Source organism: Alosa sapidissima, chromosome 6 (genome assembly GCF_018492685.1).
Source record: "Alosa sapidissima isolate fAloSap1 chromosome 6, fAloSap1.pri, whole genome shotgun sequence".
In the NCBI taxonomy this organism is placed as follows: domain Eukaryota; kingdom Metazoa; phylum Chordata; class Actinopteri; order Clupeiformes; family Clupeidae; genus Alosa; species Alosa sapidissima.
The window spans coordinates 33,553,983-33,568,811 of record NC_055962.1 but is presented as its reverse complement, the minus strand read 5'-3'; the positions used below and the strand labels follow the sequence as shown (position 1 = coordinate 33,568,811).

The window sequence follows — 14,829 nt, the reverse complement described above, 5'->3', positions numbered from 1 at the left end:
CACCTAACTTGCATAGTTTGGTGAGAGTACCAAAACTGCAGTATCCTGATTAGGTAAGAGGGGACACCACGCTCATGCAGTTTACCAAACAGTTTCCCATGATTTATACGATAAAAAGCCTTTGACGCATCCAGGAAGCACATACCTGACTGGGCGTGGACACGGAGAGGCCGTCATTCCAGGAGGCCATTCCTGAGAGCTTCTTAACAGATGAAAGAAGCATCAGCAGTCCTTTTGTGGCCACTGCCTGACTAGGGGAAGGAGAGAGAGAGCATGCAGTAGAGCAGGAGCAGTGGAGAGAGCTGTGAGAGAACACTGACACTAACACTAACTCATAGACAGTGAGAGATGATGAGGCAGGTTAGACTGTGGCACATGTGTGTGGTGATTGTGGTGAGTTTGGGGAGTGTAGAGTGTTCTCATTACATCGAGCCACTCATGGCCATGAAGGATGGCGACATCATCATCGGGGGACTCTTCCCAGTGCACGAGAGTGTTAACATTAAGGAAGGTGAGGACGGAAGGCCTTCTACACGAAATTGCACCAGGTGAGCAAGAAGTCATATTAATACTACCAGTAATAATACTGCTATTATTACTACTACCGGGTCGTTAAGTTGTGATGTAATAATGTGCCAATAATTCTTTTTCCAGGTCCAACTGCTCTCAGAGCTGCTTGTTTTTTTCTCATAGACAGTAAAAGAAAAAAAAAATTCTACTACCGGTACTCACTTGCTGCCTCATCGGTAAAAAATCCTATTTTTTGCAAAGGCGTGGACGTTATCCTTGATTATATAATCTGGCTGCAGAGCCACACTAATTACTCGGTTAGAGCGATTTTTTTTTTTTTTACCCTCACTAAAATAGAGGTGATGGTGACAAGGTTTAAAGGTTGTGAAAACCGGCTGGCTAGAAAACATTTTTGGACCAAAGAGCTTTTGGACCTATGAAGTTCGACTTCACAATCGACCTCAGCCCACCTCAGGCATACTGTACTTTTTTTCCACATTGAAGTATAATGGATTGAAATATAATAAATGTGATGGGGTGGTGTGTGACAGGGTGGTACATTTCATGATGAAATGGCTCTAGTTATCCAATAACGGTCAAGTTATTCACTTAACATGTATGCTTTCAATTAGAAATGTAATTTGCTCAGCAATGATGGTGTTAAAACTGTAATAAAAAACAGTTATACCTGTCTAATTTGCGTGACTGGGTGGCTGGATTCAGTTTGATGGACCCCCTCATCGTAATGAAAAAACTACAAATAAACTATGTAAAAGAATGTCAGATTTTTTCTGCTTAGTTTCTTTGGGGGCTCTATGGCTAAAAATTGTTTTTGTGATTTAATTTCAAGTGACAGTATACTATTTACTATATTGGTCAAACCAAGGGACTCAAAATATTTACCAAAAAACATGATTTTAGTCTGAATAAATATGTCTAATCTAATGTCATCAGGAAAAAAGTTTGATATATAATTTATTTAGTGATATTTTAGATGTAAATGTCATGTTGGTCAACCTGGAGACATGGAAATGGCCATGCACTTGTTTGCAATAGTTAAAAATAGTGTGATACTTAACAAGAATTAGCTTTAAGGGTCATTCACACCAAAAACGACAACAATAACTATAACCATAACAATAAAAGCATCCACACTGACCAATGATAAACAAAGTCTCTCCTTGTGTTAATGAATGTGATGGCTAAAATTTGATGGGATCTGATTGGCTATTAGCTTTTTATCGTTATCAAAAACGCTCTGAAAGTGATCCCTAACAATATCGTTCTTCATGTCGTTATAGTGTGAACGTTATCATTCATATTCACGAGAACGATATTTGTTTATAGTTATCGTTCTTGGTGTGAATGACTCTTTAGGCTTTAGAAACACACTTTGGCTCAAGTTTGTGCCTTATGCATCTCATCAAATGTTGTGGACCCAAATGGCATGTGTTTCATAGAATGACCCTAATAATAATAATAATAATAATAATAATAATAATAATAATACTAATAATACATCTTCTTATATACAAAACAATTTCATGCATGGCATTCAGATTATCTTTAAAAAAAAAAAAAAAACATATAGGACTTACAGATATGAGAGACAGAGAACAGACAGGCCTACTAGTCTGGTCAGTTTAGGGCAAATGGCTGCAAAAAATGATTAACATTTGAGCAAATGTTTTTTCTGTTCATTTAGGGCCTAATAAACAAAAAATTAAGTGGGGGAAGGCCCTGAAACGGCCATGCCCACTTTTTAGACCCAGAATTCTGTATCTCGGCTCCTGAAGGTCACAGAGAGTTGGTTTTGGGCTTAAAAGATGCAGAAACACCACATTTATATTAGTGTTACGAACAAGCATAAGTCGTAAAACCTTTACTTTTTGAGATTCACGAAAAACTATTTCACAGTCATTGTCTAAGATGTTGATTAGTTTGTTCAGGGTCCTTTTGTCTGATATTGAAGTGATGCACTCCAGTTCAGCTCCCACAACAGAGCCAGCTTTCCTTACCAGCCTGTCCAGTCGCCCAGCATCCCTCTTCTTAGTGCTTCCTCCCCATACAACAGCATAGCAGAGACAATGGCAACAACAGAGTCAGACTGGTAAGACATCCAGAGGAGGAGCTTGCTGCAGACATTGAAGGACTGCAGCCTCCTCAGGAAGTACAGCCTGCTCTGCCCTTTCCTGTAGAGTGCTTCAGTGTTGAATGACCAGTCCAGTTCATTTTCCAGGTGTAGATATTTGTAAGTGTTTACCACCTCCACATTGCCCCCCTCAATGGTGACTGGCAGCAGAGCAGGCTTAGACCTCCAGAAATCCACCACCATCTCCTTGGTCTTAGCAGTGTTGAGTTGTAGGTGGTTGAGTTTGCACCATTCCTCCACCAGGCTCCTGTATTCCTCCTCTTGCCCATCCCTGATACACCCCACAATTGCAGTATTATCCAAAAACTTCTGCATGTGGCATGACTGTGTTGTAGCAGAAGTCAGATGTGTACAGGGTGAACAGGACTGGAGAGAGCACAGGTCCCTGTGTACAGGGTGAACAGGACTGGAGAGAGCACAGTTCCCTGTGGAGCTCCGGTGCTGCTGATCACAGTGTCAGAGAGGCAGTTCTTCAGTCTGACGAACTGTGGCCGCTCTGTCAGGTAGTCTGCAATCCAGGATACTAGTTGAGCATCCACACCCATCTGCAAGAGCTTGTCACCCAGTCTGAGGGGTTGGATGGTGTTAAAAGCACTAGAGAAGTCAAAGAACATGATTCTCACAGCACTTTTCCCCTTGTCCAGGTGAGAATGCGTCCTGTGTAAGAGATATGTGATGGCATCGTCCACGCCCACTTTCTCCTAGTATGCAAACTGTAGCGGGTCTAGTGCATGGCGTACCTGGGGTCTTAGTATGCACAAGACCAGGCGCTCCATGGTCTCCATCACGTGTGATAACTGCTGTCACCTTACAAAAACCTATAATTTTTGGAATTTCACTTTGTTTACATTGTTTCTTAGAAGGTTGTTGGGGTCCTCATCTTCTAACAAAGAGCCTTAATCAACTTAAGCTCTAGTATGCCCCATGAGTAGATTTAGAGCTTTTGCCCAAACAAACTGCATGGCTTTTATGAGCAGATTTACAGAAAAAGGTGGCTTGGGCGCTGATTGATTCAGTGATAAAAAGGTTTTTCACAAATATCTCAGAAATATCTCAGAAAAGTTTTAGGGCCTATGTTTCTTCATAACACTAATATAAATGTGGCATTTCCGCATCTTTTAAGCCGAAAACCAACTCTCTGCGACCTTCAGGAGCCGAGATACAGAATTCCAGGTCTAAAAAGTGGGCGTGGCCGTTTCAGGGCCTTCCCCCACCTAATTTTTTGGGCTCCTTGCATTTTTTTCTTTATTTGGCCCTAAATGAACAGAAAAACATTGGCTCAAATGTTAATCATAATTTGCAGCCTTGACCCCATTTTTGCCCAAAACTGACCAGACTATACATAGTTTCTTATACAGTTTTTTATAAAAATGGCAAATACAGTATTGATTTACTGTTGATTTTCTCTTGACCAATATGTTTGCTCTGACTGAAAAGACTCTGCCACATGGCAAAAAGTTGTAAGACAATGTGGTAGAAACAGAATCAAAAAAGAAGCGTCATTGTGACAGTGTCATTTTTAGTCAGAACGAACAAACATATTGGAATAATTTTGTTCTCAAATGTACATAGAAGTTTCATTCTACCTATGATCTGTGGTTAGGGTTAGGGCTACATAAGTTTCTCATACATAGAAGTTTCATTCTCCCTATCATGAGTTCTATTCTGAGTCCTGTTTAGCAGGATTTTTACATTCATACACCTCGATGTGTTCATTCATGCAGGTATAGCTTGGCACGCTTGCTTCAGGCTCTGATGCTGGTTGAAGCAGTGGAGACTGTGAACCGCTCGCCTCTGCTAGGTAACCTGACACTGGGCTACCACATAGTGGACACCTGTTCAGACGTCACCACCGCAGTGGCAGTAACCCACAGATACCTGGACGACTTCAACTCAGTCTGTTCACAGGAGGAAGACATGCACAAATCCAGCAACGAGAGCAGTCCGGCCGACCACGACAGCAGACCGGGCCCCGGGCATTTTCGATCCCACCATGTGGTCGTGGGAGGGTACCACTCAGAAATCTCCATCGCTGTGGCTAGACAGCTGTCCATCAAGCAAATCCCGCAGGTACAGCAGAGCCAAAGTAGCAAAACTTGGATTCTTATCAGTACAGTCTGGCAACACGCCATTGGATGTTGATTATGGGGCGTGTTTCAACCTTTCTGGAAGCTAGCCTGAATTCACCCCGCCCCAAAAAATGTAATGATGTCAAATGCCTTAATCTCTGTTTCATGTTCACCTTTTAAAAGTTATTGCGCTGCCAATGTCTTTTATAACAGATGCTATAGCGGAACCTAAAATGTTTTCTTCTCTAGTGGTAACGATTGTGATTGTGCTCAGGTGATGTGGAAGAATGACTGCTTCACTGTTAAGCATCTGTCCATCACCTAATGCAGCCAATTTGATTGGCCCGGACATATCTTAACTGGGCACACTTCTCAGTGGAGCAACTCCAGACTGAATTTCCTGCCCTCAAATTTTAGGGTGGGGTACATTCGGGCTGGCTTCCTAGATAAGAGTAAACTCCACATCAGAGCAAATCCCACAAGTCAGAGTGACTAAAAGCAACCAAGCATGGTAACGCTTTAGAATAACGTGCTTATTAGGTATTAAAAGTGCATAATAAGCAGTTAACAATTCCTTACTAACAGTTAGTTAACAAGGATACAAGGATACAAGGAAGTTTATTGTCACATGCATATAGTTACTGGAAGTAAGAAATGCAGTGAAATTATGTCTGGTGTCAGCCTATTTGTGCATTAATGGGGGGGGGGGGGGGTAAAGAGTGCAGTAGAAGAGGGATTTAGTAGATTAAGTGGCAAGGGCTGCATAAAAAAGGTGGGGGAGGATTGGGATTGGGTGGGGGGCACCAACAAGGAGCACCCATGAGCAACAGGGGCAAGGAAAAACTCCCTTACCAAGGAAGAAACCTTGGGCAGATCCACGGCTCAAGGGGCTAACCCAACTGCCAGGGGTCTTGGTGTGTGTGTTGGGGGGATGACAGGGGAGATAGGATAGTGTGCTGTGTATGTGGGGAGAGGGCAGTGTGCAATATGTGTGTTGGGGACTGTTGTTATCCTTTAATAACATTAACTAACTGTTAACATGCAGCTTGTAAGTGTTAATAAGCAGCCTTTTAAGTTACTTACAAGCATATTTGTTAACAGTTGTAAGTGTTAACAAGTTGCTTGTTAATGGTGTATAATGGCTTATAAGACCTTTCTTACCTATTTGTAGTAAATTTTGCAGCACCCCAATCTAAAGCGAGGACCATGTAGCCTATATAGTTCTCTCCATCTAGCTTGGTTTAGCTGTGAGAAATACACCTTCAAAATCGTTGCTGTGAGCAGGAATCGAACCCCGGTCTCCTGCATCAGAGAGTATATCGCTACTTGTTGAGCTACACTACTTTACTTATAGAACTGATGAAATTGTTTATGTTGATTCTATATTCCGAAGTGCTATATCACACTAGCTATGCTTTTTACAAATATGTTTCTGATGGAAAAGTGGTGTTTAATGAATGCAGAAACAGACCACGAATGTTCGCCTCTGTTCAAGGCAAACTGAAACATGTTTTAAATCGATCACGAACGTTCGCCTATGTTTGCAACTTTTAACCAGAGCTTTGAACGCACCCATTTATCGTCTTTAAGCCTCGGTTGCTAGGTAACCAAACTATATACAAAGCTGGCATATCTTTAGACCAAAGTTCTAGAATCTTTGCTTTAGACTGCTGACAAACTGACAAACTGTTTTATGCGTTCACTGAACAAAGATTAAGGAAATTAAACACCACTTTTCCATCAGAAACATATTTGTAAAAAGCATAGCTAGTATGATATAGAACATCGGAATATAGAATCAAAATGAACATTTTCATCAGCAAATTAGGAACAATGGTGTAGCTCAACAAGTAGCGATGCACCCCCTGACAAGGGACACCGGGGTTCGGGTCCTGCTCACTGCAACAATTTTGAAGGTGCATTTCTCACAGCTAAACCAAGCTAGATGGAGAGATACAGTATATAGAGAGATACAGTAGAAGGTTGGGCTTGTTGGAACTATAGGCTACATGGTCCTCGCTTTAGATTGGGGGGCTGCAAAATTTACTACAAATAGGTAAGAAAGGTCTTATAAGCGTATTAGTTATCCACCTCTTTGTCTTATACACCATTAACAAGCTGCTTGTTAACACTTACAACTGTTAACAAATATGCTTGTAAGTAACTTAAAAGGCTGCTTATTAACACTTACAAGCTGCATGTTAACAGTTAGTTAATGTTATTAAAGGATAACAACAGTTAACTAACTGTTAGTAATGAATTGTTAACTGCTTATTATGCACTGTTAATACCTAATAAGCGCATGTTATTCTAAAGCGTTACCCAAAGCATTTATACATTTATACATTTTCATTGTATCACACTAATCCCAATGCACATGATTGTTTTCAATCAGATCAGTTATGGCTCCACTACGGGGATTCTGAGTGACAAATCTCGCTTCCCAGCCTTCATGCGGACAGTACCAGAGGACAACTATCAGGCTCAGGCCATCGTTGACATCCTGGTGGACCACGGCTGGGACTGGGTTGGTCTGGTGACCACTGATGGGGACTACGGCCGTTACGCTGCCCAGCGCTTCCAGCTGCATGCGGAGAAACAGGGGATCTGCATCTCCTTCAGTGTGGTGCTCCCGGACATCCTCGACGACACCGAGCTCAAAGACGGCATCCGCAGCACAGTGCGCCACTTGGAGGACAATCCGAAAGTCCGCGCTGTGGTGTCCTTCGCTAAGCCCGACCACATGATGTACATCATGCAGGAGCTGACTGACAATGCCACAGGTCGTGTCTGGATCGCCAGTGATAACTGGGCCACGTCCAGTCGTGTGCTCCTTAACCGCAACCTCAGTGATGTCGGGACTATCGTCGGGGTCACCTTGAAATCAGCAGACACAACGCGGTTCCAGACGTACTTGGACGGTCTGGATCCTGACCCGGCTGCTCACCAGAACAACACCATACTGCGGCAGTACCTGTGGTCGGAGGGCAAGGACATGACCCAGCCAGAGCTGGGAGCAGCGCTGAAGAAGAAGATCTACCCATACGCCGTGTTCAGCGTGGGGCTGGCGGTCAGAGCCATAGCCAGGGCCGTGGTCAACCTCTGTGCAAACAGAGACTGCAGAGGGGGCAACAACTTTAAGCCGTGGGAGGTAAGTGCGGTGTGGGCCGTGGGGTGGTAGTAGTGGGAGTCGTGAGAGGTAAGCCTTACACAAAATGATTATCTGAACTCTGCATCTGTTCTTGCATAAAGATGTTGGTCTATGAACACTCTTAATGTGTGCTTATTGTTACCCCTATTTATTTTATTGGTGGCTCCTCAATGTAGCTGAAGCATGCCTTGAGGACTGCTACCTTTGAAATAGATGGAGACTCATACAGATTCAATGACCATGGTGACATTAATTCTGGATATGACCTTGTACTCTGGAGGAACCAAGATGGTGAGGTGGACGTACATGACATCGTGGCTAAGTACGACATCAGCTCTCGCCAGTTGTACTTTGTGGGAGATGGCAAAGAGAAGGTCTTCAGTCAAACAGTAAGTGAAACGTATGGAACTTTGTGACGCAATGCCGTCACTATGGTTGAGTATGCGCTCTGACTGCCATACCAACAAGCCTGGCTCTTTGCCATTGTAGTCAAACTGCACATTTAGTACCCCGGAGACCTGGGTTCGAGGCCAAGTGGGGTCACTGCTCTCTTCGCTACAGCCTTCCTTACAAAGATTTGTGCATGTCACTGTAATGATTTGATAATCAGATCACATTATCACAATACCAATAATCACATTAATCATGTGATTTTGAAGAGTGATTATTCATTGTGAAAATTACAGAGCATTATAAAAACAACCATTAACCAGTCATTCTTAAGACATCAGAGTGCATTGAAAGGTTGACCTACAGTACAGTGTACCTGTAATTTCAAAGAAGTATTATTATCAATCTACAACATATTCATCTACCACAAAAGCCCCAAAAACATACTTAACAAAACTCTCGGCTTGTGTGTTTCAGGGAAATGTAACATCCAGGTGTTCTGCCAACTGTCAACCAGGATATAGAAAGGTGTCCCAAAATGAAAGGCCTGTTTGCTGCTTTGAATGCACCAAATGCAGCAATAACACCTACAGGAATGAAACAAGTATGCATAGGCTACACAAACACACACACAGCCACACACACACACATACATACACACACATACACACAAACATAACACCTACAGCAATGGAACAAGTATGCATGCACACAAACCCACACACATATACACACAAACATAGACTATTGTTATAGTGTCTTGAGTAAAATCCAAATGTAAAGAATAATACACATACACATAAAGCCACATATTTGTACGGACTTTCATAATATAGGGTGTGCCACGACGAAATAAGTACAGTGTCACGGAAAGCTGACTGCAGGGCTGTGTGAGATCTGACGGTCAATCACAGTTGCCACCTGCAGCTTTAAAGCTGATTTTCTATGGAAGAATATTAGACTCAAAAGTTTTGTACGTGTATATCACGTTTTGAAACTGTAGAAATTATTTGTAACTGTAAAAATGATCTGTACAAGTAATTGTAAATATCACAAATATGCCCTACACTTACAAATCTATTCTACAGGTACGGATCGGTTTTACAGCTACAAATCATCCTATAGTTAAAAATATTTTACCAATATATTCTACAATTACAAATCAATATTCTACGTACAAAAAGTTGTCCTACAGTTACAAATCTTTTCTGCAGGTGCACACTTTTGCACCATCTTAGGGATAAGAAGCGTCTCATATGTAATGTGTGTGTGTGTATCAGGATTTGTAACTGTAAAAATGATTTGTGATTTAACAAAAATCATGGGCGTAGATTTAGGGTGGGACGCTAAGGACTAGTCCTAATCAAAATTTTAAGATGACAAAATTGTCCCCACCAATATTTTAGCGAACTTATTTGTACTGCTGATCATTCCGACAGCCAGCACGACAATACAAGAAACGTCAGGGTTATCTGACACGCAGGCTACACGCATGGAGAATGCCAATGCACAGGCTACTTTGCAGTGGCAGTCAAGCGAGCAGGTGTGTCAACGACAACGGTAAGTTACCAGGGCTGTCTGCCAATACATACCCCATAAAAGGCCAAAGTAAAACATTTTGATATTGAATTTGACCGACAGAGCTTTCAATTCGGCAGCCGTGGCCTAGTCTATACTGGTTAGCGCTTCGGACTTGTAACCGGAAGGTTGCCGATTCGAACCCCGACCCCTCATTGCTACCCAAGCGCTGCTGTTGTTGCAGGCAGCTCACTGCGCCGGCATTACTGTGTGCTTCACCTCACTGTGTGCTGAGTGTTTCACTAATTCACGGATTGGGATAAATGCAGAGATTAAAATATACTTATACTTACAATTAACCACATTATAATCAATAGGCCAAAATCATAATTGTGTATCTGTGCCGAATTTCGTAATTCAAGTCCAGTGTAGAACTGAATAAGAAAATCATAAGGCTGTATATCTTGAACTTCCAGTATGTGAGAAACTTGACTTGTATTGATTTAAACAAGGTGAACTTCTCCCCACTGTGCAATGCAGAAAAGGATGCTACAAGGAAGGGAATTCAAACACACTCAACACCTTACCATCTATTGATGTCATTGTGGTTCATTGAGATATCTGACATTTTTTCTGTTAATTGGCTTGGATACAAAAGGACATTGTTGCCTTTGTCGTGTCCTTATGTGAACTTGCACAGGTAACCTTGTTCATCTTTACTTGCGTACGACTTCACACCAGTGCTTCAGGGCAGCCGTGGCCTACTGGTTAGCGCTTCGGACTTGTGAACGGAGGGTTGCCGGTTGAAACCCCGCTTAGTAGGCACGGCTGAAGTGCCCTTGAGCAAGGCACCTAACCCCTCACTGCTCCCTGAGCGCCGCTGTTGTTGCAGGCAGCTTACTGCGCCGTGATTAGTGGGTACCTCACTGTGTGTTCACTGTGTGCTGAGTGTGTTTCACTAATTCACAGATTGGGATAAATGCAGAGACCAAATTTCCCTCATGGGATCAAAAGAGTATTTATACTTATACTTATACTTCAGACCAGAGCTGATGCTTAAGCAAAGGCCGTCACTGAAAAGCTGTGAATGTTGTTGAACACAGCTGTTCTCACATTAGCTGATTGCGATAAACATTAACCATTGTTGTCTAATTACCAATTATTCATCAAGTAGTAACTTTTTTTAGTGTTTTTCACATAGTATTTTGCAGTATTTTTAAAATACAAAAATACACACCAATAAAGTATTGATACAAAATACAGAGCCATTTCCTTCAACCCAATAAAATAAAAATGACAAAATACTATTTTGTATTTGAAGTACATATTACATGTTTCAGAAATCTTGACATGTCTAAGTTTTGGGTTGCAATATACAGGTAGTGGGCTCTCTGTTAATTTTATTGAGTAGGCCTAAGCCTAAAGTTACAGCATTTCTATCACAATTGACCAGACTTTGACCTTTGGTCTGCTTTTAACAAAATTCTGGCTATGATTGTTCCTTGTATTGCATCATGAGCCATCACTGTGCCTATTGCATTCTACTGATGTTAGCCTTAAGCCTAGCTCAGTCATTATGTTATACCACATCACCCTCCATTAGAAGTGCAATGAGCTGCATTGAGCATAATAAACTGCATTTAGAATTCCAAATTCATATTTCTAGATATTTTGGTGAAAGTAACTCAAAAGTAATACAATAGTAGTGTAATGCCTTACAATTCAGATACATATTATAATGTAACAAATTATTTTGAAATGACAGTAATGAGTAATACATAATACAATTTGAAGTAACTTGCCCAACACTGATGACAACCATCACTTTCTGTGTGTGTGTGTGTGTGTGTGTGTGTGTGTGGAGGGTCAATCAAATTCTATGATTGCCACTGATGTGAATGATCTCACAAATCACACAAACCAAATCAAGTTTTAAAAAAATCGCAAAAGTATCGAAATTGAGATTCTTCACTTAGTATTGGTATTGAAACACTAATGTTGGTATTGTGACAACAGGAGTTGGGGATGTGTCCCCACCAAAGCTGAGACCAAACCTACGCCCTTATAACGTAATAACACGAAGGATTTTAAGTATGTCTCCTTCACTTGCAAATATATTCCACAGGTACTAAACCTTCCACAGTTGCTGTCTTTCAATTACAAAACTATTCTGCCATTACGAATCTCTGCCGCTCGCACAAGTATTTTCTGCAAGTATACAAATACTTTTGAGACTGTTCTGGCACTTCCTGTTGAATAGCCAATGGCGATACTCAGGTTTGGCTAGCCAATCAGGAATCTAAGTTCACTTTAAACCCTTGTTTTAAACCCTAAGGTCTGTGGATTATGAATATCCAATAAATCCACTCATTTCATGGTGGCACACCCCATATCATATATACTGTGTGATAATTCACAATTACTTAAATTAAGATATTATGTAAACCACCAACTGATTTCTTGAATGTATCTACTCTATGCACCTTTTCTGCAGATGTAGAAGACTGTATGAAATGTAAAGCTGACCAATGGTCTGAAGAGGGCAGCAGCAGGTGTCTGGACAAAAAGATTGTGTTTTTTGGTTGGAAAGACAACTTTGCAATCGTCTTGTTGTCGTTTGCTGCGCTGGGCGTGCTCCTGACCCTGGTGGTGCTGGTGCTGTTTCTGGCCCAGTGGTCCACGCCCGTTGTGAGGGCATCTGTCGGGCCCATCTCCCTCCTGCTCCTCATCTCTCTGCTTGGCACCTTCGTCAGCGCCGTGCTCTTCGTGGGCAGGCCCAACAACCCCCAGTGCCAGGCACGCCAGGTGCTCTTTGGCCTCAGCTTCACCCTGTGCGTCTCCTGCATCCTGGTCAAGTCCTTGAAGATCCTCCTGGCCTTTCAGATTGTCCAGTCGGTAAAGCAAGTCCTGAAGCGTCTCTACCAGCCCTACCTGATCATTGCATTCTGTATGTGTTACCAGGTGGCCATCTGCACTGTCTGGCTCATTTTAAATCCTCCCTTAGCCGAACTGGAAGACCTCGGACATGATCAGATCATTCTGCAGTGTAACGAGGGCTCCTTCCTCTTCTTTGGCCTCATGCTGGCGTACATCGGCCTCCTAGGCCTGATCGGATTGGTCATCGCCTTTAAGGGGCGGAAGCTGCCAAACTGCTACAATGAGGCCAAGTTCATCAGCTTCAGCATGGTCATCTACCTCATCTGCTGGGTGGTGTTCGGGCCCGTCTACGCCCAGGCACAGGCAGGCGTGTACCTTCCGGCGGTGGAGATGGTCGTGATCCTCATCTCCGCCTACACGGTCCTCAGCTGCCACTTCATGCCCAAGTGCTACATCATCTGCTTCAAGAGCCACAGCAACACGCGCGAGGTGTTCCGCCGGAAGCTGTGGGATTTCATCCGCCGCAAGGATGATGACACCGAGCAACGGCGCCACTCGGAGTCTCAGAGCGTCTCCTCCGACACCTCGCTGACCAGCTCCCGGAGCAACTCCCTCTGTAGCACTCTCAGCGGCTCCCTGAGTGGATCGGAGCCCTCGCTGACGGCAAAGGATGAGAAGGCTGAACTAGGACGGATGTCTCCAGTATTCATCCTGCCTCCGATGCCTGATTTGCCGCTACCACAACCACCAGAATCGCACAACAGCTCCTCCAATCCAAGCACCCTGAGCTCAGAGGGGTAATCTAAAGAATGTCATAATGCTGTCCTCAACCTGTCCATAGTACCCATATTTGTAATATTACCAGAGATGTAAAGGTCCGGCTTCAGAAAGTAAAAGTCCTGCCGTGTATTGGTTCTACCTGTGCGCTTAAGGGGATTTCACTAATTAGCTGATCTACCTGGCCTAAGAGGTGGGCTAATTAGAATCAGCTGATTAAGTGAATGGTACAAAAATGTGGCAGAACTTTTACACCTCTGAATATTACTGTGATAATGCTTTGTTCAAATGTAATATGCCTTAATAAATTGTCAAAATTCAGAAGTAGAATTGTATGTTATTACGGCATTCTGACTACTCTTACTAGTTTTCTATACAGGTTTAGAGCGGTTCATGTTTGATTTTCTTGTCACTACAGAGTTGACACCAATTAAACTCAGGGAGAGACACATATATTAACATATACAGTGGTAGTCTAGGCAACCCTGTGAGCTTTTGAAACATCTCATAATAATCCAAGTAAGAGGTGGACTATCTCTTTGCAGCTGACCTAACGTCTAACATGATCTGCTGGTGTCAGCCAGGAAGGGCTTGAAAAAACCAGCAAACAAGCCAACTTCTACAGTCTACGTACCTGAACTTATGGGAGATATTATAGAGTTTTGTTCCTTACTGTTGTTTGCACTGAATATAGTTTTAATCCCCTTTCCTTCTCATTAACCCTTAAAGGGGAATGTTGAGAAATGAACGTTCTAAAGAATATCTGGGTTCATTGAATTCAACATAGAATTTTAGAACCTTCAATTGTTGCGGAACTTAGAACGTTCAAAAACCTACACCTTTAAGGGTTAAAATAAATATGGTGATTGTTCTGCCTCTGGCAATTTTAGTTACAGTTCAGTATAGGCAGTTTAGTGCCATCTAGTGGTTATTCTGATGTGCAGCTATAGCAACTAACGGACATCTTGATATGTAATGCAGCACTTTGAGTTATTTGCTGAATTATCATTTTCATCATGTATGTTGAGGCCCTGGAAAAGCATCGTCTGTAAGTGTGATAGTTGCTTACTTTAAGAAGATTCTAATTTTAGTGACATAATTTGGTAGTTTTGATCATGCTGTGTTTACTGATCAGCTACTGAACACCTTTTTTAAATCTGTTTTATTGTTTATTTCTGCAAATATTAAATATTGAGTACATACGTTTTGTATAATTTTCAAAAGCAGAGTTTGGACGCTAAAACCTGACTTCCTATTTTTCTTGTTTTTAGTGTTTAGTGTTTGTTTGTGTTTGGTGCACACGAGAAGGACAAGTGATGATCATAAATATGGTGATGATGGAATAAATAATGGCTGTTAATATTTTTGCAGTTTTCTGAAATTCT

General features: G+C 42.2%; 1 protein-coding gene across 1 annotated transcript; it reads left to right on the top strand.

Annotated features, from left to right (window-relative positions):
• Window positions 1-227: 227 nt before the first annotated feature.
• Window positions 228-14,187, top strand: LOC121711923 (G-protein coupled receptor family C group 6 member A-like). The gene is made up of 7 exons (XM_042095808.1): window positions 228-548; window positions 4,387-4,732; window positions 7,127-7,882; window positions 8,059-8,271; window positions 8,750-8,876; window positions 12,285-13,464; window positions 13,990-14,187. Exons 1-7 carry the CDS (start codon window positions 349-351, stop codon window positions 13,991-13,993), a joined length of 2,826 nt encoding a protein of 941 aa, XP_041951742.1. The 5' UTR covers window positions 228-348; the 3' UTR covers window positions 13,994-14,187.
• The last annotated feature ends 642 nt before the right edge of the window (window positions 14,188-14,829 follow it).

Coding starts and splice junctions, on each gene's coding strand:
- LOC121711923 (XM_042095808.1), top strand. CDS start 349: ATGATGAGGCAGGTTAGACTGTGGCACATGTGTGTGGTGATTGTGGTG. Junction 8,272..8,749: donor AGAAGGTCTTCAGTCAAACA/GTAAGTGAAACG, acceptor TGTGTGTTTCAG/GGAAATGTAACATCCAGGTG. Junction 8,877..12,284: donor CACCTACAGGAATGAAACAA/GTATGCATAGGC, acceptor CCTTTTCTGCAG/ATGTAGAAGACTGTATGAAA.